The 22926-nt window shown below is 37.6% G+C and overlaps 2 protein-coding genes across 6 annotated transcripts in view; one reads left to right on the top strand and one right to left on the bottom strand.

Moving 5' to 3' along the window:
* On the bottom strand, positions 1-19409 carry DCLRE1A (DNA cross-link repair 1A). Of its 3 annotated transcripts, none has more exons than XM_009215386.4 (10): positions 19276-19409; positions 17646-18776; positions 14201-15865; positions 12425-12558; positions 10940-11058; positions 9350-9490; positions 7628-7773; positions 6689-6843; positions 2368-2509; positions 1-584 (listed from the first exon to the last, which is right to left on the bottom strand). In XM_009215386.4, exons 2-10 carry the CDS (start codon positions 18103-18105, stop codon positions 424-426), a joined length of 3123 nt encoding a protein of 1040 aa, XP_009213650.2. In that variant the 5' UTR covers positions 18106-18776; positions 19276-19409; the 3' UTR covers positions 1-423. The 3 variants fall into 3 exon arrangements, with proteins under 3 accessions (XP_009213650.2, XP_009213651.2, XP_009213652.2); XM_009215387.4 differs by lacking the exon at positions 19276-19409 and adding an exon at positions 19159-19260; XM_009215388.2 differs by lacking the exon at positions 19276-19409 and adding an exon at positions 19080-19142.
* Positions 19410-19587: 178 nt separating this feature from the next.
* Positions 19588-22926, top strand: part of NHLRC2 (NHL repeat containing 2) — a 61297-nt gene continuing 57958 nt past the window's right edge. For 2 of the 3 annotated variants that reach the window (XM_021943690.2, XM_031652053.1), the window contains exon 1: positions 19726-19976. In XM_021943690.2, coding sequence (XP_021799382.1) covers positions 19799-19976 — 178 coding nt within the window. In that variant the 5' untranslated portion in view covers positions 19726-19798. Of the gene's footprint in view, positions 19977-22926 lie in introns of all 3 variants that reach the window. The other variant, XM_021943689.2, reaches the window with a different exon arrangement.

Here is a 22926-nt window from a genome sequence, read left to right as displayed (position 1 = left end):
CAAATTTTATATTAATTTTATTTAGGTATGCATGTCATATAAAAGTTTCATCTCATAATTTTAAAGATACATAATTACTTATATATATAATACTTCCATCTAGTTTATTAATTATCATTAATCCCTGGTCTCTGAATCTGCCTCTGCTTCCTCTTTCAAGGCTTGATGCAGAATATAACTGCCCATGGAGGGCAGGGGACAAGAAATTAAGGGTCCCAGGGAGACCCAGTTTCAGTTATCCTTGATGACACTGAGAGGCATTCAGCACCACGAACATGTTGTTCAAACATAAATGAGAAAGTAAACTATCTGAATAATCTTACTGAGGTTTTTCCACACAAAGTGCAGTTCATATCTCTATAGATTTAACTACTAACAAGCTACATCCAAGCTACAACTACTACTGAATACTTGGAGGTATCATCAATATCCGGCTTCCAATTTCCACTCTCTAAAATATTTCTCCATTGTGTTCCTAGATTTCCAGGTGCCAACATTTACGGTGGGTATGATTTTCTGGGGCTTCAGCCACTGGACAAAGCGCTTCATTTCTAGGTAGCTGCTGTGTTCACTGTAAGGAATTCCTGTAACACCAAAGAAACGAAGTTGTACACTAAAATAAAATTAATTTAAAAATTCACAATCCTAAAATAGAATAAAACAAAAGAGAAAAGCAATCCACAGTATTTTTGTCAAAAACTCCTTGGTGCTTTAGTTTTCATAAGAAAACCTGTTGATATCTTTTATGAATAATAAAGATTAAGACATTAAAATGATGCCGATATGGTTTGGCTCTGTGTCCCCACCCAAATCTCATCTCAAATTGTAATCCCTATGTACTGCGGGAAGGGCCTAGCTGGAGGCGACTGGATCATGGGGGTGGATCTGCCCCTTGTTGTTCTTCTGATAGTGAGCGAGTTCTTGGTCAGGCATGGTGGCTCATGCCTGTAATCCCAGCACTTTGGGAGGCCGAGGCAGGCAGATTACCTGAGGTCAGGAGTTCGAGGCCAGCCTGGCTAACATGGTGAAACCCCGTCGCCACTAAAAATACAAAAATTAGCCAGGCGTGGTGGCTCATGCCTGTAATCCTAGCTACTCGAGAGACTGAGGCAGAAGAATTGCTTGAACCGGGTAGATGGAGGTTGCAGTGAGCCAAGCTCTTGCCACTGCACTCCAGCCTGGCGACACAGCAAGGTTCTTGTCTCAAAAATAAATAAATAAATAAATAAAATAATAATAATAATAATAAGATAGTGAGTGAGTTCTCAGGAGATCGGATGGTTTGAAAGTGTGTGGCATTTCCCCGTTTGCGCGCGTGCTCTCTCTCTCTCTCTCTCTCTCCTGCTCCACTAAGGTAAGACATGCTTGCTTGCCCTTTGCCTTCTGTCATGATTTTAAGTTTCCTGAGCCCTCCCAGTCATGCTTCCTGTTAAGCCTGTGGAACTGTGAGTCAATTAAACCTCTATTCTTCATAAATTACCCAGTTTCAGATAGTTCTTTAAAGCAGTGTGAGAATGGACTAATACAGATATGAAACTTAGAACTTTCAAAAATCTATTACTTTTTTGTGTGTATATTTAATAACATGCATTTCTAGAGAGTCCTATTTAATTAGGATTTTCTTCTTTTTAAACAATTCTTCCTTTAGACACTTCACTTAGCTACAGGTTTCAGGAAAATATGGAAGAAATATGAGTCAAATGTGAAGAATAACAAGCAGGAGACTCTCACTTCCAGAGCAGGTAAGTGGATTTGTCCCCAAGCTTTGCACACATAAAAAAAAATAGGAAACCCCCCCACCCCACACACACTTTATCTTCTTTATTGAAGATCAAGTACCACAAAGAAAGGTGAAAAGGGTCCTATTTTCAGTATGCTAGGGTCTTTAGAGGCTTAGGGTAAATCACTGGTCTGGTGACACATCAAACATGTTTCCATTAGCTGTCACTACAATAAGCCAACTCTGAAGGCAGTGGTAAACCTCCTCCAAGGATGAAAACAGGCAAGTCTGTACCTCCTGCTGTCACCACATCTAACCCATCATTTTCCTGCTCCCAATCTCACACTGTCATCTATACTTCCAGTATGTAACCACAGTAGTCCTTTCAAGTAATTCTGCAATTTCTTCTCAATATCACTGATCACAAAGTGAAATGATCTGTATTTGTTAATGTCTATCTACTAGTCAAGCTCCTTTATATCAGTTTACAATGGACTAGACACAGGATTAGAGCTGTAGAGAGATTTGAAAACTCTTGAATTACTAAATTCTTTGGTGCCTGTTTTTGTTGGATTTGAACTTTACAACATTTTTAAAAATGTAAAGTAATTATAAACATTAAAAGTTAGAAAATTTAATAACTATACCATATATTGAAATGTTTCCTTTGGTCTGGGGAATAACATCTGCTATTCTAGGGAACTTGTTAGAGTGTGTCCATCCTGTAGGTCGAAACGCCAAAATCTGATTGTATTTCCCACCATACTTCTTCAAATGATTCTGTAAGCCCTATTAAATAAAAATAGCACATTGAGGTCAATGGAGACGGGTTATGTGGAATAAAACAGACTGATTAAAGATGCTATACTGGCGCAGGCGTGGGGAGTTTTCACTTTTTAAGCATTAGGTTCAACAACCTAGTGCCATGCTTCTAAAAAATAATCACTGAAAAAATATATAAAATATTTTCTCCTTTACTTATCTGAAGTTAAACAAGTACAGTCTGGAAAAAAAAAAAGTATAATGAGACAACTTTAAACACAAGCAAATAGGTATAAACAAATTACAATTCCGATAGCTACCAAAAACAAAAACAAAACTACTCTCCAAATCTTACTCCACAGAGATAATATCAACAATGGTAAACACCAATGCAAACATATCTCCATGCATATACAACAAAAGGGGATAGCTAGGTGGATAGAAATAATTTTATGCGAATGGCATTATACTCAACACAGAGATACATTTTATAGCTGCTTAATAGCATTCTTTTCAGGTGTTTAAGACTTTTACCCTTTAAACACGAACTAGATTTATTTTAAAACTTTTCATACCACTATTGTTCAAAGTAATATGCTCCCCTTATAAGTCTTGAGTAAAATAAAACTTCCCTAAAGTAATCATAAATGATGACGTTTGATAAAACTCTTAGAAAATCAATGACCGAAGTTCAGTCTTTGAAAGATAAGAGAAATACAGTTATAAATAATAATGGCATGAGGGATACAAAAAATCTAACACTTTTGGTCTGGAGACGAAAACCCATAGTTTCAAAGACTTAGAATGAATAATAAAATTCATTTTGTTGATGAACTGGTAACAATCCTTTGATCTCTCTTTTGTATCAAATAAGAGCCTTTTATTAATTAGAAGTGAATATAAAAATACCTACCATAAGACAACCATATTTCTTACCAATTACTATGCACACCAAAAAAGTTAAAGTTATTGATACGTAACTAAATTTCCATTTCAATATTCTTGGCTCTGCAAATTTGCAAGTTTTTGCCTTGCTCAGTCTAGGACCTAGCTAATGTAATATTATTTGTTTAATCACTATTCCTTCTGCCCTTGTCCTCACAAAGGAAGAAAATAAGAAACTGAGGTTTAGAGTAATTATACATATAATACATAAACTGAGTCCAACTTTCAATACACATCATCAAACCTATCCATTCCTATTTGTCTTTGCAAAACCATCCAGAAGAATTAAATGATAACTAATATTTGCTTTTTGTGGGACAAATTAGAGTTACCACATAAACATCATTAACCTGTACCATAAACAAAAACTTCGGGTATTATCATAGAAGCCAAATCTACAGAAAAAAAGACTACCAGCAGCTACAAGTAGCCCATTAACCACAATTTGAGAACTATTCTCATGAGGAAATTTATTAAGAATAGTTTAGTCAATATGAAATCCCTGATTTATGACTTGTCTCTCTTTATTAGTTTATTTGTAACCAGTTTGGGAGAAAAATACTTTTAGCAATGTTACTAGAAGTATTTTTTCAGCATGCAAATAATCATCTATAACATCACTGTTATAACAATTTACCACAATCAATCAGTCAGGTTTAAATCAGTTGGTAGTCAACTATGTAGCACATACATGAACTTGGGATGTTGAACTAGATAGCATGAATGGTATTATTTATAACCTTTCAAAGGCTTTCAGGCATACCCCGGGCACCTTGAAAACTGTATTAGGATTACCTTTTCACAAAAAGTAATTATGTCTCATGAAACACAACTTTTGGCTGGTAAAAAAAAAAATTGGCTCTAATTACAAACATCAGCTTCTGCTCCATGTGTGTTTTGGAGGTAAGAAATCTTCCAAGGCCAGGCACGGTGGTTCACGCCTGTAATCCCAGCACTCTGGGAGGCCGAGGCAGGAGGATCACGAGGTCAGGAGATGGAGACCATCCTAGCTAACACGGTGAAACCCCATCTCTACTAAAAATACAAAAAATTAGCTGGGCATGGTGGTGGGCGCCTGTATTCCCAGCTACTCGAGAGGCTGAGGCAGAATGGCGTGAACCCGGGAGGCGGAGCTTGCAGTGAGCCAAGACCAAGCCACAGCACTCCAGCCTGGGCAACAGAGCGAGACTCTGTCTCAAAAAAAAAAAAAAAAGAAAAAGAAATCTTCCAAAAATATGTAGGTAAACGAGGGACAGGGGAGGAAAAAAAGCTTTTCACAATACGCCGTTTTGTATTTTTGCTTTTACCACTGTGAATGTATCACCTATTTAAAAACATTTTAAATATGTATTTCCATTATCATTGCTGGAATGTTTAATAAACAAATATTAAAAGAAAAAAAAGAAATCTTCAAAAAATCAATACCCAGTCACTTTAATGGAGGAAGGGGAGGGACGATTGAAGGCAATACCAGTAAATATCCATTCTGGTGTTGCACAGTTGCTGGGGTCAGTGTGGAGGAAAAGAGGATACAGATTTCATTTTCTGCAAGCTTACAGCCTAGTGGGCAGGAGGTCAGTAAACCCCACCTCCTAATGGAAACCACCTGCCCTTTCTCAGCTTTTTCTATCTCTCATCATGTATTATACCATCAGCACCTAGGAGCCTTACAGTTCGACCTTTTCACAAAGAACTTGTGTTTTATTATAAAATCCTAGATGTGGAAATATACAGACTTGACGACTATCAAAAATATAGATTTAATGACTCCAGATCACTCCTCCAAGGACACTAGCCTCAAAAAATCATTCAGCATCAACATTTCTGAGTTATAAAAACCAACTTGAATTTTTGTATTAAAAAGTTATGCTTAGGCCAGACGTGGTGGCTCACACCTGTAATATGAGCACATTGCGAGGCTGAGGCAGGCGGATCACTTGAGCTCAAGAGTTTGAGATCAGCCTGGCCAACATGGCGAAACCCCATCTCTACTAAAAATACAAAAATTAACTGGGCATGGTGGCATATGCCTGTAATTCCGGCCACTTAGGAGGCTGAGGCATGACAATCGCTTGAACTTGGGAGGCAGAGATTGCAGTGAGCCAAGGTTGCACCACTGCACTCCAGCCTGGGCAATAGGGCGAGACTGCTCAAAAAAAAAAAAAAAAAAAAAAATTACGCTTGAGTAGTAGTGAAAATCTAAATCTTGTTTAAGTTGGGATTTGTAAATATGTGCTCTCTACAAGAAGGCCATATGCATCAGAATGCACGGTCTGTAGAGTGGTAGGCTGTGAGAGAACGGTCAGAGAGGAAGAGGTGGCCCTCTTCCTGTTCAAAGTGGATGCACCTCATTACCTTCTTTTCAGGTCTTGCTCAGAAACCTTACTTCATCAATTATTCTCTTATCTTAGATTCTCTCTGTCCCTCACAACATAAAAATCCTCATCTCTGATGGTCAACAAACAAGCAATGCTCCTCCCTTTGGCCATCAAAGTATCCAGCCCCTCTTCATGCCATGCTCTAGTCTTCCTGCCTCCATTGCCTCACCTTTCATTCATTCTTTTTATTTCATAAACACAATAACAAATGTGAAAATACATTGTTTCATGCATTATGTTCTGAATTTGTTTTAATATACAGGTTTGATGTATTCAATTGCCAGGTGTCAAAATGTTAGTATATGGAATAAACTTTAGTTAGTATATGAATAAATCTGACAAATAAGCCCCCAAATCCCAGCAAGGTCATACCATATGCCTTAACTTACACTTTAGAACTAATGTTCAAACTTCCTCTTAGGATACACTTCCACTATTTCATTTAATTGTCATAACAAGTAAATTTTCAATATTTATCAATCTAGAAAGGCTTAATATTAATATAGAATAGAATAGACCTGAAGTAAAGTAAGAACCTCTTAGATTGTCCACTCATTTCCCCAATCACCCAGAAAGAACTGGAAAATGATCTTAAAAATTGAAGGTTTTAATGACCAGATAGCTGCATACCTTTCCATTTTTGTTCCTTCCTATATGTTAGTTCTCTAGTTCCTAAACTTCTGGTGGGCATATGAATTACTCTACAGAGTTGCACATCTGGAAAAACTATGAACATTTAAAATTCCTCTTAAAAGACTGTCTAGGGCAAATTTTACTATGGGTGACTCTATTATAATTGAATTCCTGTAAGTTAAATGTAGTTTAAAATCATTAGATTACCTTTTTTAGTTCACCCTAAAAGACGTATCTCTTGAATGCTTACCTTAAAATTAATTTGCATCATTGGGAGAAGGTGAACCAATGAACTGCACATGTCGGTAGTGATGAGTGAATTAATTTCTGGTATATTGAGGCACCGCAGAGTTTTATATTTTTCCTGGGACATGCCCACTTTTGAACCTAAAACATCAGCAATGGCTATGGGCAAAAGAAAAGGTTAAAAATAGTAAGCTTACAGCTTGTGAAAAAAATAGTTACAGCTTAAGCAAATTTTAAGGTAAGAATTTACCAAATAAAAGGAAATTCAAAACATTCACAGTTTTACCATGATATCTCAAAAAGACAGAATCATTTTGTTAGTTTACTGTGTGGAATAAATTGTGAGAAAACCAAATAATTTAGTTTTAAAGGCTTACTATTTACTATTTAAAAACTGCAAAAGTGTATAGAAAGTGGATAGAGGAAGGGAAGGAACTAAATTTGAAGAAGTTAAAAGCCCCGGCTTTATCATCTTTAATGTTTGATATAATGTGGCCATACTTAAGATGAAATAGAAAGTATTTTGCAAATTAGTACAATACTACCTGGACAAACTAAGTTATACATCCAGAAATCATTTAGGAACAAAAATTAAAACTGATTGCTAACATAATTATTATCCTCAAAGAATGCAGCAATACAATTATGCATTAATCATCTTTCAAAGTTTACTAAATAATAATGTAGCATGGGCAGTTGCCCTATAAATTTCTTATATCTAGAAAGCCTAAATTAAACACACTTATCAAATGTTTCCCTAAAGTCAAACCTTTCAAAGATTAAATGTTTCAAACTATCAAATTTTCCTTCAACTTCAAAGGTAATATTGAATCATTACAGGAAATAATTATCAAATGCAAGAGTAGAAACTTAAAGGGTTTTATGCAAAAAGAATCTGATCTTTATAATATATTAATGTATATTAGATACACCTATCACTCACCTAGGAAGACTTTCTCTTTTCCAATAGAGTAAGTGCCACAGACAACAAGAGCATGTGGGTTTAGAGTTAGAGCCTCAAAGGCAGTGTTGATGGCAAACTGGATGACCTCTTGCTGAGATGGAAAGGTGTATTCTGGGCTACAATATCTGTAACATGGAAACATAGTACTTACTAAAAGAACAATAAAAAAGCCATCACCTTAAACTGGATGCTATTTTAGAAAACAAGTGTTAGCAACTTACATACAACAGCAGTATAATATATTAACACCACAAGTTATCTCACTGCTTGTAGTTAGAATTATTTACCAGTTACTACTAACTTATGATCAAATTGTAAGTTTTCAATATATCTTTTTCATTATATTTCTTTTATCACTCTCAAAAAATTGTCTTTTTGAAGACTTTTTTCCCCAAGAATATTTCTAGCAAGCCAGCTATTTTAGTTATAAATTATAAAACTCAGTATCTTTTATTTAACTCCAAACACTATCAAAAAATCATATTGATAAGGATTATATCTGGACTAAAGATTGACTTAATAAAAAATGATTAAAGTAATGAAACTAAACATGAATTTAGTGAAACAGTTTTAAATCAGTTAATATTGACATGGTTGATATTAATATCATTCTTTACAGACACAGAATATATATACTATGTGTATATATATGTATACGAGTACACACACACACACACACACACACACACACAAATACAACAGATCCAGTTGGTTCTATCTCCATACAGTATAACCCAGTGAAAAATTAACTCTAAGCTACTATCTACCTATCTATATTTGAGATGAAAAGCAAGCACTTTTTCACTAAAAATGTAATAAGCCACAAAAAACAAACATTTTTCCCAGTTTTTGGAATTGTTTTTGCTAGTCAACCATTAGAGAAGAGGAAGAAAAACTTTCTCATTAAAAACCCATGAGGAAATTCAGAATCATATCAGAATAGAACTAGGTAACAAAAAAGGTTTTTTTTTTAAAAAAAAACTTATTTTCTTAATTTATCCAGTGCTTAAAACTCATAGAAGAGTGGAAAAATCAGTTACAATGTGAGAAAACTGGATGCGGAAAGACCATCTTTTACTAAAATATCGCACCCAAACGTACTTCTCCTTGAAACAGGTTGAAATGGCTAAGATAATTTCTAACAAGTTGATGAGATATTTTAATATATAAAATCACATCCTATACCAGAAATATATACAATTTTTATTTACTTAATAAAGCTAGGGAGAAATACATACACAGTTAAAATGTAATGGCTTATGCCATTATATTTATAGTACTCAGGAGTTCAAAACTGTCACTTATAAATTATCTTTTAAGAAAAGAACAACAGTAACTTTGGATACCCAAAAACAGAATCACATTTTGGCCTCTGTCGTCTCTTCACAATTAGTAGCTACACAGTTACTCTTAAAAGGGTGTCTTCCTAAAGTTTGCTCCTAAGTTTTTCTTCCTTAACAGGATTCTCATATAACATGTTTTCAAAAATAAATCGCAAAAAAAAAAATGAGCTGTAGTCAGTTAACACATGCAATCTCAAATTTGCCCTTAACCAAGTATATATATATTTTTCAAACAGCAGCCCTCTGATAAAGAGCCTTAAAATAATGATTGGCAATAAGCCGTCATTTTGATAACCATAATACAGAGAGCAAAAGCTGTCAGTGGGAAAAGGAAGCACACAAAAAAAACCTCTCTTACGTGGTATCTAAGTACAGCATATGGACTTTCTGGTCCGCAAGAAGAGAATGTTCCATGCTGGGATCTGCTCTGAAGTCTCCCGTGTGTAATATGACAGTACCATTAGGAAGATAAAAGAGGATCATGACAGCACCTGGACAGCTGAACACAAATTTCAAAGGAGTGTTCTTAACACAGGCAAGCACCTCAAGGAACAGTATCTACTTCAATTATCACCAAGTTAGCACACTTTATTAGCTGACCACAATGACATAGCATTGCACTACAGAGGAAATGCGGCACTTCAACTCAAGGAAATTTACATCATAAAAAGAACTGATGTGCAGGAAAGGCAGACCCAGGTTGCTCAACCTCCACAGGTTCCCAAGAAAAGCATGTCTTCAGGATTGGCCCTTGGCTGGCTCCTGGGAAATGAACTCTGAACCCTAGGAATATTATGCCTGGTAAGACTGTTTTGTATGCCTGAGACATCAAACTATGTGATACTAGCTTGATGCTAACTTTGTGATCTATGGTGAAAAACCCATAAAGTTGACTTTAAAAATCAGAACTTGGCCGCCCATAGTGGCTCATGCCTGTAATCCCAGCATTTTGGGAGGCCGAAGTGGGCGGATCACCTGACGTTAGGAGTTCGAAACCAGCCTGGCCAACACAGCAAAACCCCGTCTCTACTAAAAATACAAAAATTAGCTGGGTGTGGTGGTGCGCGCCTGTAATCCCAGCTACTTGGGAGGCTGAGGAAGGAGAATCGCTTGAACCTGGGAGGCAGAGGTTGCAGCAAGCTGAGACTGTGCCATTGTACCCCAACCTAGGCAAAAAGAGCAAAACTCCGTCTCAAAGAAAAAAAAAAAAATCAGAACTCAAACTGGCAATTAAAAAAAAAAAAACAGCAGCAAAATTAGCAGACAAAAACTTAAAGGCAACCTAATGTAATAGCTTGGCCTGGATTTTAGGAAACCTGTATTTAGTCTTCTTTCTCTTCATCTATGACCTCTATGGTACAGAGGGCTAACATTCTATGGAAAGCAGAAAGCGGCAGAGTTGATAACATGAATGTGTTTTGACAACATGAATGCTGATAGTACTTTATAATAAAAGAAAAAAAGAGGGAAAAATGGAGGCTATTTCCAAGAAAAAAAAATCTTTCAAATCTTTAATATCTAAAGCCTGAAGGATTTCTTAAAGAGGGGTAGGAGGAGATAAAACTGACCCTCTGGTATCCAAATGCAGTACAAGCTGTTAATTTATATATATGATACTAAAGAAAATGGTAAAATGTTATCTTGCAAAGAACAGTAGCAACAATATGTTAAGGTATTTTAAAAAATAAGATGGAATCTCAGATGTCAAGTGTAGTAATTTAAACTGGATAAAAAAATGGGTTAGATAACATTTAGAGGATCCCTTTAATTTTAATCTCTGCTTCTATAATTGGGCACATTATTTTTCAAAAGGAGAAACATCTTACTCAAGTTTTAAGAAATATCAAGCATATTAATTATAATGGAAAAAGTTGTTAAATAATCATGCCAATGTGTTGTCCTTTTGAACATTTAAAAAATGTGCTATTAAGATGACTTTAATACTTACTGATTGGCATCAAGCAAAACAACTTTGACACCATTCACAACACATTCAGTGTCCAGTGGCAATGGATGAATATATTGTTCTTGCACATGAAGCTTGTTCTTCAACAAATTGCCAGTTATCTGCAAAACAGGACATGCTTATTGCTGATGCAGTAAAACACTAAATAAGTATTTTATTTCGTATCTAGTTTAGAACCATAGCATCTTAATAACATCCCTTTTCCTGCTCATATTTAAGTAAACACTCCACAACGCCAGGAAGAATTTCCTATAATGGCTGTGCCACTACTCTGCTTGAACATCGTCACTGACTTCACCTCATCTGTGAAGAGTCCATCCTCACTATGACATACAAAAGCCTGAGTGATCTGTTCCAGCCCATTCCTGTGGATTTGTCTCCTATTATTCCCTACCTTACGTTCTAGCCATTTTGAATTATCTGAAGTGCCTGGAATGGGCATATTTCTCAGGTGCCTGTGCCTTTACATAAACTTTATTCTCTACCTAGAATGCTCTTTCCTCTGCCTGGTCCTGGAATCAGACAGATTTGCATACAAGTTCAGACTCTGCCATTACTATCTCTGTGACCTGGGGCATGTCACTTAACTTCTCCAAACCTCAGGTGTTTCATTAATAAAAAGAATTCTTAAAGCACGCTTCAAGAATGTTGTGAGGATTAAATCAAATTCTAGTTCAAGCCTTTAGTAATGAGCATTAAAGTGTTCACTTTTTAATAATTAGTTCAAGGTATCTTTTACCACATCTCTTCTCCCTACTCCTAGGTATTCCATTCATTTTTCTATTATAATACCAATTCCAATGTGGCATTATTTATGAATGTTTCCTCTGGAGGTTATAAACTCCTTGAAGCTCGATACAGTCATGTCCCTCAGTATCTGCAGGGGACTGGTTCCAGGACCCCCTGAGGACACCAAACTCTCAGGATGCTCAAGTCCCTTACATAAAATAGCACAGTATTTGCATATAACCTATGCATACCCTCTTTAAATCATCTTTAGATTAATTACAACACCTAATACAATGTAAATTCCATGTAAATAGTTGTTATACTATATTTTTAAATTTGCATTATTTTTCATTGTTGTATTATTTTTTATTTTTGAATCTTTTCGGTTGCAGTTGGTTGAATCTATGGATAGGGCACTCACAGATACAGCAGGCTGACTGTATTTTGCCTAGAATCCATTTAGGCTTTCAGTGAATGTTTACTGAATGCAACTTCTTGTTCTTAGTACTTCGTGAAATAGTTTATCTTTTGTTTCCATGTAATAAAACATATATTTTCTAAAAACTGAAACTTGATGTTAACTCATTTAAGTTTAGAACTTTTATGTGGAAATATGTTTTCTCATATTTTTTTCTAGTAGAAGGAAAGATCTGACTGTTTTAATTATTCTTTTTTAACGAAATTGCTTAGAAATTCACAGCATTCTACAAAGTCAAAAGTTAGAATACTAAAACTTACCTCACTACAATAAACTGGAAATGTGAAGTGTTTAGACAATCCAGCATAATGATCAGAATGAAAATGTGTGAGAAAATAGGCTGTGCAACCTTCAACCATGCCATACTGAAAGGCATCAACTGTAAAGCCAGTTCCTGCAATAAAAATACCAACACAGTAGGCTGAGCAAGAGCTAACAAAGATACCCAATTTGATGATAAATACTGAATGAACCCTCTATCCTCTTTACCTCTTATTTCCAATTTAACTATATTTAAAAACTTATACCACATAAATTTAGCAAAAGGTAACACTAAATATGAGAATGTCTTAAAAGTTTCTACCAAGTATCTCAGTATAGAGACCTTTATTTGTGAATAACTGCACCAAAGAATTTTTTAAAATTCTAGGTTACAAACCAATTACTTCTTTGTTTTAACTAATACTTTCATAATACTTAGCACTTGACTTCTGCAAAACAGCAAAAGGAGAATGCTAACTTTCTTCTAAAACATGAATTTTCAATGGGGGCAGTATTGATCTAAGGAAGCCAAAATGCTTGAGGGCCAACATAATCTCACATATGACACAAACAATGTATCTATCATAATCTTTGAATTTCGCTGCACAGTCAAACTGGAGAAGAGGGGTGGGAAACAAGAAAAAAAAATGTCTAAAAAGGTTCCTTAGAGGAGCAGTGATGAAGAAGAGGTTGAGAAATACTGTTGTAAAATGTGCTCATGCAAGAAATAATTAAGTGTACTGACTGGCGATGTGCAAATAAATAAGCATAACTTCTCAATTCTACTGAGGCTTATCAACACACGGTTTTAGGATCATTTAAAGTATAGAAAATTGGTCGGGCTCAGTGGCTCACACCCATAATCCCAGCACTTTGGGAGGCCGAGGCAGGTGGATCACAAAGTCAGGAGATCAAGACCATCCTGACTAGCATGGTGAAACCCCGTCTCTACTAAAAATACAAAAAAAAATTAGCTGGGCATGGTGGTGGGTGCCTGTAATCCCAGTTACCTGGGAGGCTGAGGCAGGAGAATGGCGTGAACTCGGAAGGCAGAGCTTGCAGTAAGCTGAGATCACGCCACTGCACTCCAGCCGGGGTGACAGAGCGAGACTCCGTCTCTAAATAAATAAATAAAATAAAGTACAGAAAATTGATCAAAATAATTATTAAAAACACCACTTGTGTTATGAAGTATATAAATGCTATTCTATATATAAATGCTATATTAACAAATTATAGATCTAGAACATCAATAAAGCACTTTAAACATCTTTCAGCAACCAAGTATATGCTGGCAGCAACCAAGTATATGAAAGGGCAGAGAAACTAAGTTCTAATACGGTTTTTAAATTTTTGGCATTTACTATGATAGGTAAAACCTGTGACATTTCCCATCTTTGAAACTATTTAGTACTTTGCATTTCTCACAAGCATTTAGAGGCTGCCTTTTATTATAGTTATTTACAGAGATGCCTTTCCTCCTTTTGTATTAAGCTGAATCCCTACTCCTCTCTTACTAATCTTTCTATAGCCTGTAATATCTACCTAACTAGTATAGTCACTTACATAGAGGACATGTTTAATAGAAACTTGATGAACTGAATGGAGCAAAAAAAAATAAAATAGGCAAAAACCAAATCTACGTTAGAGGCTCATGAAGTATCACAAAAGCAAAGGAAACACATACGAAAAATTGTTTCACACACACACACACACACACAAAGTTCAAAAATGTTGTCTTTGTTGATACATCGAGTATTGATATTTCAACTTACCAGGTATTTTCTTGTAGAACGGACATGTCTTTTTTCTTGATCCTCCTACATTAGATGACTCTGGGATTTTCTTGTTCCCCCTTTGCAGCCCACCATGAGCTGATTTTGTGAACACTTTGACTTTACTTAAATTGACTGCTTCAGATTCAGTATTAATAAGGTGATCTGATCTCTTCTGATACACTCCTTCCTGCAGTGAATTTGACTTTTTACGTCTCTTTTTTTGACGCTGTGACCTCTCACTAGAAAGTTCCACAGAAAGCTGACTCTCATTTAAATTACTTGCATCAAATTCTAAATCACTTAAAGATTTTTCTGCCTTCCTCTTGCACTGCGAGGACCTCTTTTTGTTAGGACTTGGAACTGGATTTAAGTTTATCCCTTCTAATGCACTTTCCCCTAGCAATTTTTCTTCTTTTCTTTTGGGAGGTAGTCCAAAATACACACCTATATCCATTTGCTTCATTACCTTGGTAGAAGGATGTCTTGCATTACACTCAAGACCAGAAGGCAATATTTTCAAATACTTAGGAGCAGGTGTACTAGAAAATTTTTCTGTATTTAAAATTGTAGCTTTACCAACGGGCACACCATCTAATGCCTTTCTGCAGCAACATGCTGAGTTAGTATTATTCTTAGCATTCAAGTTCTCACTTGATAATTTTCTAATTTTACTTTGGGTTGGTTGGGAAGAAAGATACCTTTCTCCCTGACTTTCAAAAGGTTTCAACATTGAACTCTTAACTAACGGAAGAGAAACCTGATTGTAAACAGCTGATTCTTCAATTACCTGTTTCTGTTTATTTGATTGAGCTGAGTGAAATTCTGGCTCATCTTGTTTTGCTTTAGCTACCTGATGAACAGAAGCAGCAAGCTTTCCTGCCAATGCAGGTGGAAACAACACAAAATCACCACCAGTACATGCCAGATCATAAGGCAAAGTACTCTCATTATTTTGGGAAATAGGTTGAGACAAATCATTTAGACTATTGAATCTATACAATCCTTCATCATACTTATCCTGAGTTAAGAAGCTGTTCATTTCGCGGCAGCTCTCATCCTGGTCCTTCAGTAAGGGACCATGTCGTTTTTTAAAAAAAGCACAGCTGTCATCATCTTCTTCGAGGCTGCCATCTTTAGAGCTTTCGGTAAAAAATAGTTGTTGTTGTGAATCATCCAGTTTTTCATCGGTATCATGAGTGTCTTCATCACTTTGAAGTGGAGAATAGGAGATTCCACAGTCGCTAAAGTCATTTTCTGGCAATGGTAAATTTATGTGTTCTGAGTTGTTTGCAAGACGCAAAGCAACTCCTACCAGTTTGTCATTCTCAACAAATTCTGTAAATTGTAGAGCTTGTTGGGACGTTTGGATATTAGCAGAAATCTTTTCACTGGCTTTGGTTGGAGATGGAGACTTTTTAAAATACTGTGTCATCAGTAAGGGATCACTTGAAACCGAGTTATCGGTTTGGCTCTGATACGAAGACCATCTTTCCTCAAGACTACAAAGAACACCTGACTTGGTCTCACTGAAACTGCCACCTGATGCAGGTGATGGGCTGCTAAAAGGATGATCACCAGCCCTGCTTTGAGCTAGCAGGAAGTGAGTGTATCTCTTGTAATGAAAAGGAATGGTTGAGGTACACAGAAGACCATCAGGACACTCTGAAATTTTAATAAAGAAAAAAAATTACAGGATCAAAGAATATACTAAGCTTTGACAACATTAGCAGTATAAATTGGGTTCCGTTATTTAACATTCACGTTGTATACAATAAAAAGTAACAATTTTAATAAGAGTAGTTATAATTGTTGATACGCTGAACAAATTTTAGATTCTATTCTAAGAATAGAATTTGAGAAATTGGTTAATTATAAGGCTTTACTAATTTGGAAACTATTCCCTGTCATACTACCATGATTGAGAAACTTTCTATAAGCCATCTTGGCATATCCCTGTATATGTTAATTTCCAGGTTTATCAAAAAATGACACCTCCCTCCCCTCAAAAAAGATGTTATATTTCTTATATTAAATTAGAAAACGTCATGGCTTACAACCTAACTTAAAAATGCCTCTTAAAAGCATTTGTTATAGAATGGAATTTAATTCAAGAGAGCCATCTGAGAGTCTATTCACAGGAGTTTAGTGAAAAACCGAAGGAAAATTTTTTTGAGGTGGCTTCATCCATAAGACATTTCACCCTAAGGTCTTCAATCACGGACTCCAATTTCCATTCTTGATTTTCAAGTTACATGAAAGCAAATTACTAGCAAATTTATGAGGTTTTCACTTGCTATCCTTTTATGGGAAAGGCTAATGCCAAATTTAAAGAAGAGGTTTTTTGTGTGTGTGTCTTCATGCAGTACTTTAAAATAACTACAGGTTAACAATAAAATTTATTCTGAATCATAGCTAACATGAAAGCCATATTGAGTATTTTTTTATTTTACCGAATTTAACTTTTTTAGATGAAACAATCTATATATGGAATATAAATGATTTTAAAATATAAAAATAATCACAACAACCCGTTGTCCATATATATTCCAAGTAGGATTTTCTACGTTAAATACTTATTACATATTTTAGAAGATTTAAAAAAGCATACTTTTATTATCATTTGACACATTTATTGTTAGAATCTTAATCACCTAAGACTCCCTCACAGTTCCTCTTCCTGTATACATTAGCATGATGACTAAAACATAACCATATTTAGAAACCATACTATATCTATACTTTTTTTTTTTTCCAGACAAGGTCTCATTCTGTCGCCCCCGCCAGGCTGGAGTGCAGTGGCATGATCACAGCGCCCCATAGCCTCCACCTCCTGGGCTCAGGTGATCCTCCCACCTCAGCCTTCCAAGTAGCCCACCACACCTGGCTAATTTCTGGTATTTTTTTTTTTTTGGTAAAGACAGGGTTTCACCATGTCACACAGGCTGGTCTTGAACTCCTAGGCTCAAGTGATCCGCCTGCCTCGACTTCCCAAAGTACTGGGATTACTGGCATGAGCCACTGTGCCCAGCCTATTTATAGTTTTCTAAGGAGTTCCATAAAAATAACCAACTGGGCAAGTTACTTGACTTTTAAGAACTTTCATCTATAAAATGTCAATACTACCTACCTTATATGGTGGTTGTGAAAGTCGGGTAAGTAAACAGTGTGAAAGTACCCAGCATAGTAAGGATTCAATTAACATTTATGGGAAATAATCCAGATACTTAGGAACTTTTATGAAATAACCCAACGTATTTAAACTGTTTTCTAGTCTGCCATTTTCTTTACTATTATACCGTTGACAAGTATGGGGGGTGTCTCCCAGTGTCCCATCTCTCTTTTAGTTTACTGCTTGCCTTCCTTGTTTTACTGAATTGGTATGTCTGACCTAATGAAGACTTTTTAGATGATTTAGAAACTGCTAGCTTTTCTGCAGTCTTACCTGTTTCAGAGTGTGGTGGAGAATCCAAACATTCAAAAACATGCCATCGAGGTGTCTGCCCTATCAATGAGGAAAAAGGCATCTGGCAATTTGGACAGTATCCATCATAAACTGGACGTATCTTTGGGGACACGCGTTGGCTTCTCTGAGTTCTACAGAGCTTTCCTGGAGTAGTCTCCTTGTCTTGGGTGTGCTGAATACTATCTCCACAACTTGAATTCTGACTAGAAGCTACAGAAGTCTGACAATCTGCATTTTCAAGGGGCATTTCACGGTCCTTCACCTCTTTAGCTTCTGTGACTTTTTTTCTGTTTCTATTCCGTTTTGACTGGTGTTTTCCATCTGTTCCTTTTTCAACAGATTTTGGAATATTTTTAGAGCCATTATCTGGATCAACTCCTTTTGGTTTTCTTTTAGATTTGTATTCCCAAATGTCTTCTTCGGAAATGCCTTCTAACATGGCAAAATGATTTTATCATTCAAGAAGTATTAATCTTAAGTAAATTGAGAGTCCATTTCTTGTCACAAGAAGTTATAGAATTATTTTGCTGGGAAAACAAAGGTAACAAAACCCCCACCAACTCAATGGGAATCTGGAATGTTGGTAATGCACATATTGGCAAGCTACAAACCTTGTATCTGACAACACCTGCTGTTCCATATATACCACAATAAAACTAAGATAAACCTATCACAGGAGCAGCAACTGTGGAGTTCTCCATTATGGGTGCTATTTCGTTCAAATATCTTGTCCTTTTCCAGGACTTGATTCATAAAAATAAGAATAATACTTCGAAAATTAAGCACTAATGGGAAATATAGGTTCAACAGCTTAATCTTAGAATGAGCTTTGTAACATTGTTATGAAGCTACTGTCGTTCTCTCAAGTGGACAACCGTCCAAATAATTCATAAATGCAACCACACTCCCTGGACAAGTGGATCAACAGGTATCCTAAACACTAAATGGCTATCTCGGTTTACCAACAAAACTAGTCACAACATAATCAAAGAGATGTGTAATTCGCAAAAAACTGCGAAGTCACTGCCATTATCCACGACTAGTGGATACTCAACCACTTCAGTTTCCCGGGACAGTCCATGATCTTCCTCCAGCAGCAATGAACAATCCCTGCACAGTGAACAAGAAAAGTTCAGATATGTGAAAAAAGTTCAAATATGTGAAACGGTGGGCTTGTATTGAGGTCTGACTCCGTATTGCACCCATGGTTCCGAAGGTGGCCAGCCCTCTGTCCACCTCAAAACAGGGTCACACGCCAGCCTCTCCCTTATCTTCTGGCATTAGAGGCTGCAAGGCCAGGAAGCGGGGCCTTAACCCTCTCCAGGAAGCACAGCCAGCTCCAAAAAAGCCCTCAGAGTCCTCCCCTTTTGAAGACTCTGAGGTCTGCCCTCAAGGACCCTCGCCGCCGCCCACCTGCCACTCGGCGCCCCAAGGGAGCCGCTCCAGCTGCATCCGCTCCCCTCCGCACCCCCACCTAAAAATCTGTTCGCACCCGCACTTTCAGCACTCCCAGATGACAAAACGCTGTATTTGTAAGTGAATGCCATTCGCGCCAGTCACTCCCAGCTTACAAAACCTTCTCTCTGGAGGTTATCCCTACCCCCTTTACCTTTAGCGTCTTGGCGGGAACAACTTCCCGCTGTCAGTGCCGTGTCGAATCGGCGGATGCTGGTCAAAGAGAGAGACTTTAAAAATACTTTAAAAAAAAAATAGGTTGCTCTTTTAAGTCCTACGGATTTATTGTATTTTATTTTTGTTCGGAAGCCTGCTAATTCCCAATGTGAAGGGTGGGGGATGGTTCCCTTTGGGCCTCTGGGACGCTGTTCCTGAGGCCTCATTCCATGTTGAATCTGGCGCTCTCAATGTCCAGGCTCGGCTGCGGCGTGGGGACCGAGAAGGGGCGGGGTGGGTCGGGACGGCTGTTTAATTGCGTGCCCGGGAACTGCGCCGATTTGGACTTTTGGCACTTGGACGTATGCTTTAAAAAGAAAAAAGTGTCATTGGCGTGGAGTGGGGCTAGTGGAGGGTGAAGTGAATGCGCCGTTTGGAAACCACAGGACAGTGAACGTTTTGTCTTTCCCAGCGAGACTCTCCCGCAAGCCCGGCGGCCGCCTCGGGAGCCCGGCGGAAACATGGCGGCGCCCGGATCCCGTGGCCGCAGCCTCTCCGGCCTGCTCCCCGCGCAGACCTCGCTAGAGTACGCCCTGCTGGACGCCGTTACCCAGCAGGAGAAGGACAGCCTGGTCTACCAGTATCTGCAGAAGGTGGACTGCTGGGAGCAGGACTTGTCAGTACCCGAGTTTCCGGAAGGTGAGGGGCTGGCGTCGGGGTGGGGGCCCCTCCCGGCACCTCCCCTTCCTCGGGGACGGCGCCCTCCCCCGAAGCGGGGGGCTAAGCGGGTATGTGTCGCTGGCGCCCCAGGGAGTGGCCCTTCGCCTAACTTGGGCCGCTGCTCACGTACTCTGCAATTCCCAGGGGTCCCCAGGCGGCCACCGACTGGGGGTTTCCCTGACACGGGGATCCATATACTCGCCTGTGTATCCTGAGTCCCGCCCGCGCCTGATAGTCAAGTAGACACTCCGTGAATGTTAAGTGTCCCCGGTGGCAATGATTGCAACGTCCACACCATTCTATCCATTCAGTGTGGTTCCCCAGTGTCGTCTCATCTTTCGGCATCATCTTGACACTTATTGATCACTTTTTCATGTATAACACACTTCCTTTTTTTTTTTTTTTTTTTGATACGGTGTTTCGCCCTGTCTCCCAGGCTGGAGTACAGTGGCGTGATCTTGGCTCACTACGACCTCTGCCTCAGCCTCCTGAGTAGCTGGGACTACAGGTCCGCGCCACCACGCCTGGCGTGTGTGTGTGTGTGTGTGTGTGTGTGTGTGTGTGCTGGAGTACAGTGGCGTGATCTTGGCTCACTGCGACCTCTGCCTTAGCCTCCTGAGTAGCTGGGACTACAGGTCCGCGCCACCACGCCTGGCGTGCGTGTGTGTGTGTGTGTGTGTGTGTGTGCGTGTGTGTGTGTGTGTGTGTTTAGTAGAGACGGCGTTCCACCATGTTGGCCAGGCTGGTCTCGACCTCTTGACCTCAAGTGACCCTCCCGCCTCCGTTTCCCAAAGTGCTGGGAGTACAGGCTTGAGCCACTGCGCCCTGCTTGCCACACACAGTCCTAAACATTCATTCACCTCTATAGCCCAGTGAGGTGCTCGTATCATTTCTCTTTTACAGTTGAGGAAATGGAAGCACAGAGAGGTTAAATAACATGCCCAGGGCCTCACAGCTGATAACTGCCCCAGTTGGATTATACAGACCCTAGATTTGCTGGTTTCTTAGCTGTGCTGTGCTTCTCCGTTCAAAGTCGTGAAACTAATACTTTTAAAAATTAGAATCAATTATAGCCTATTTCCAGGGTTTAAATCCTGGCTATGTGAGCTTTTGGAGCATGAAGGAATAGATATTCCCAGCAGAGATGTTTGTGAAGCACATCTTGCCATGATAAATGAAAACGTATTTTACCTTCTTTGGATGGGAGTAGCTTTGCTTTGCCTGGTGGTTCTGGCATGTGTCCTGGCGTGACACTGAAACCACATGTATAGTTAATTGGTTGGATGTGGCAGAGTTCAGTTATCTTATGGGAGGTATACCGGAACCAGCCTCTAGAGTATTTGGTGTCTTTCCAAGCCTTTTGCACTACCCACCTTGAGAAGTGCTTATTTTTCCTACTATTAATCTTATACTGGATTTGAAATATTGTGGAATTATTACAGAAGAATTGGGTACATGAAAGCTTATCAAATCAAATAAACTTTAAAATATTGTTTACATCTATACAAATAGATGATTTAAAAAAATTTTGGTACAGAAGGTAGTTATATAGTTAAGTACACTGTTATAAACAAGCAGGCCATCAACTGGGATTTGGGGAATGTTTTTTATTTTCTAGTCTTGTTTGTATTTACAGGGAGTGTATTTTATTCCCATGAGATTTGACTTCTGTGACTCATAAGTAAAAAAACACAGTAAGATATTCAGGGTTTGTGTTTAACATAGTATGATTTTCTCCTGGACCCGATTATTGAGGACAGAATGCTGGAAATGACTATTTTCTTGGTTTCTTTAGTGGTAAACTATAATCAAGAAGTCATAAACATAACTTTATCTAAAACACTGTATGCTTTATTTCTTAGAAGACTTACGTGTTTATGGGTGACAGTGCAGTGTAATGGGTAGATTCACACAGACCTGGAATTAGATCCTTGTTATTTCCATTTTGTTGTTGTGTGATTTTGAGCCAGTTACTTGACCTCCAAGGCTTATATTTCTCACTTGCAAAATTGAACTATTATTTACCTTTCAGGATTATTATTTGTTTCAAAAGTAATATATGTAAAATTCTTAATTTACAGGAAAGCTTACTAAATGTTAGCACCTTTTTATTGTATTCATTGTAATTATTGTTATTATAAAATACATTATTATTAAGTCTGGTAAGTATCTAGCACAGTAACTGAGATGTAATAATTCTTTCTATACCCCCAGATCTAAGCCACTCTTGACTGTTTACAGAAAAATCATAGAAGACAGATTCATAAATATTTTGCAAGTAGGATATGAAATATACATTAATTAGTGTGAAGTTTTGTATGATCACTTGGTCTGGTATATAATTAATACTTTAGCAAAATGGATAATTGAGGTCGCTGTATACTGAAACCTCATTAGTTTGGACTAATTGACCCAAATACTAGTTTGATCTGCAGATTTTTTTTTTCTAGAATTTTGTTACGATTGAGTAGCTACAGTTATTGTTGTTAGTCATTAGTTGTTACTGTTTACTTATTCCTCTTAACTTTGGCTTTCAGTTGCTGCTATTCTAAATACCTGCTTCAAGGTATAATTAATAGTTGTAATAGCTGCATTAAGTTATTTATAAGCAGTAAACTTTGTTTTCTTAAATTGATTAAATAGAGATGCTGTACTTTATTATTAGTTAACAAAATCTTTCTTCATAGTACAGAGTTTACTTTTTTGGGAGGAAAGGGAACACGTTTTTCATCAATATTAATGTTACCTCAATGAAATCTATAACAACAATAAGTGTATTTTGCTTAACTCTACATTTAACATATTTTATTTTGTATTTACGGTCTCATTCAAATCCAGAATATTTCAGTTTCTTCTCCTTTAGGAAACTGGCTTAGGCATTTTGTATGTTTATCCTTACACACATTTCACTCCTTTTTGATGTTTAGTT

The sequence above is a fragment of the Papio anubis genome, chromosome 11 (genome assembly GCF_008728515.1).
Source record: "Papio anubis isolate 15944 chromosome 11, Panubis1.0, whole genome shotgun sequence".
In the NCBI taxonomy this organism is placed as follows: domain Eukaryota; kingdom Metazoa; phylum Chordata; class Mammalia; order Primates; family Cercopithecidae; genus Papio; species Papio anubis.
The sequence above is the reverse complement of the archived record's forward strand: the minus strand, read 5'-3'. Positions and strand labels throughout refer to the sequence as shown.

Bases quoted from the DNA above. Each gene is read 5' to 3' on its own strand.
- DCLRE1A (XM_009215386.4), bottom strand. From the start codon at position 18,105: ATGTTAGAAGGCATTTCCGAAGAAGACATTTGGGAATACAAATCTAAA. The intron at 9,491-10,939 runs GTAAGTATTAAA...ATTTGTGTTCAG, and splicing joins GTTTTGCTTGATGCCAATCA to CTGTCCAGGTGCTGTCATGA. The intron at 2,510-6,688 runs GTAAGCATTCAA...TTTATTTAATAG, and splicing joins TGATGCAAATTAATTTTAAG to GGCTTACAGAATCATTTGAA.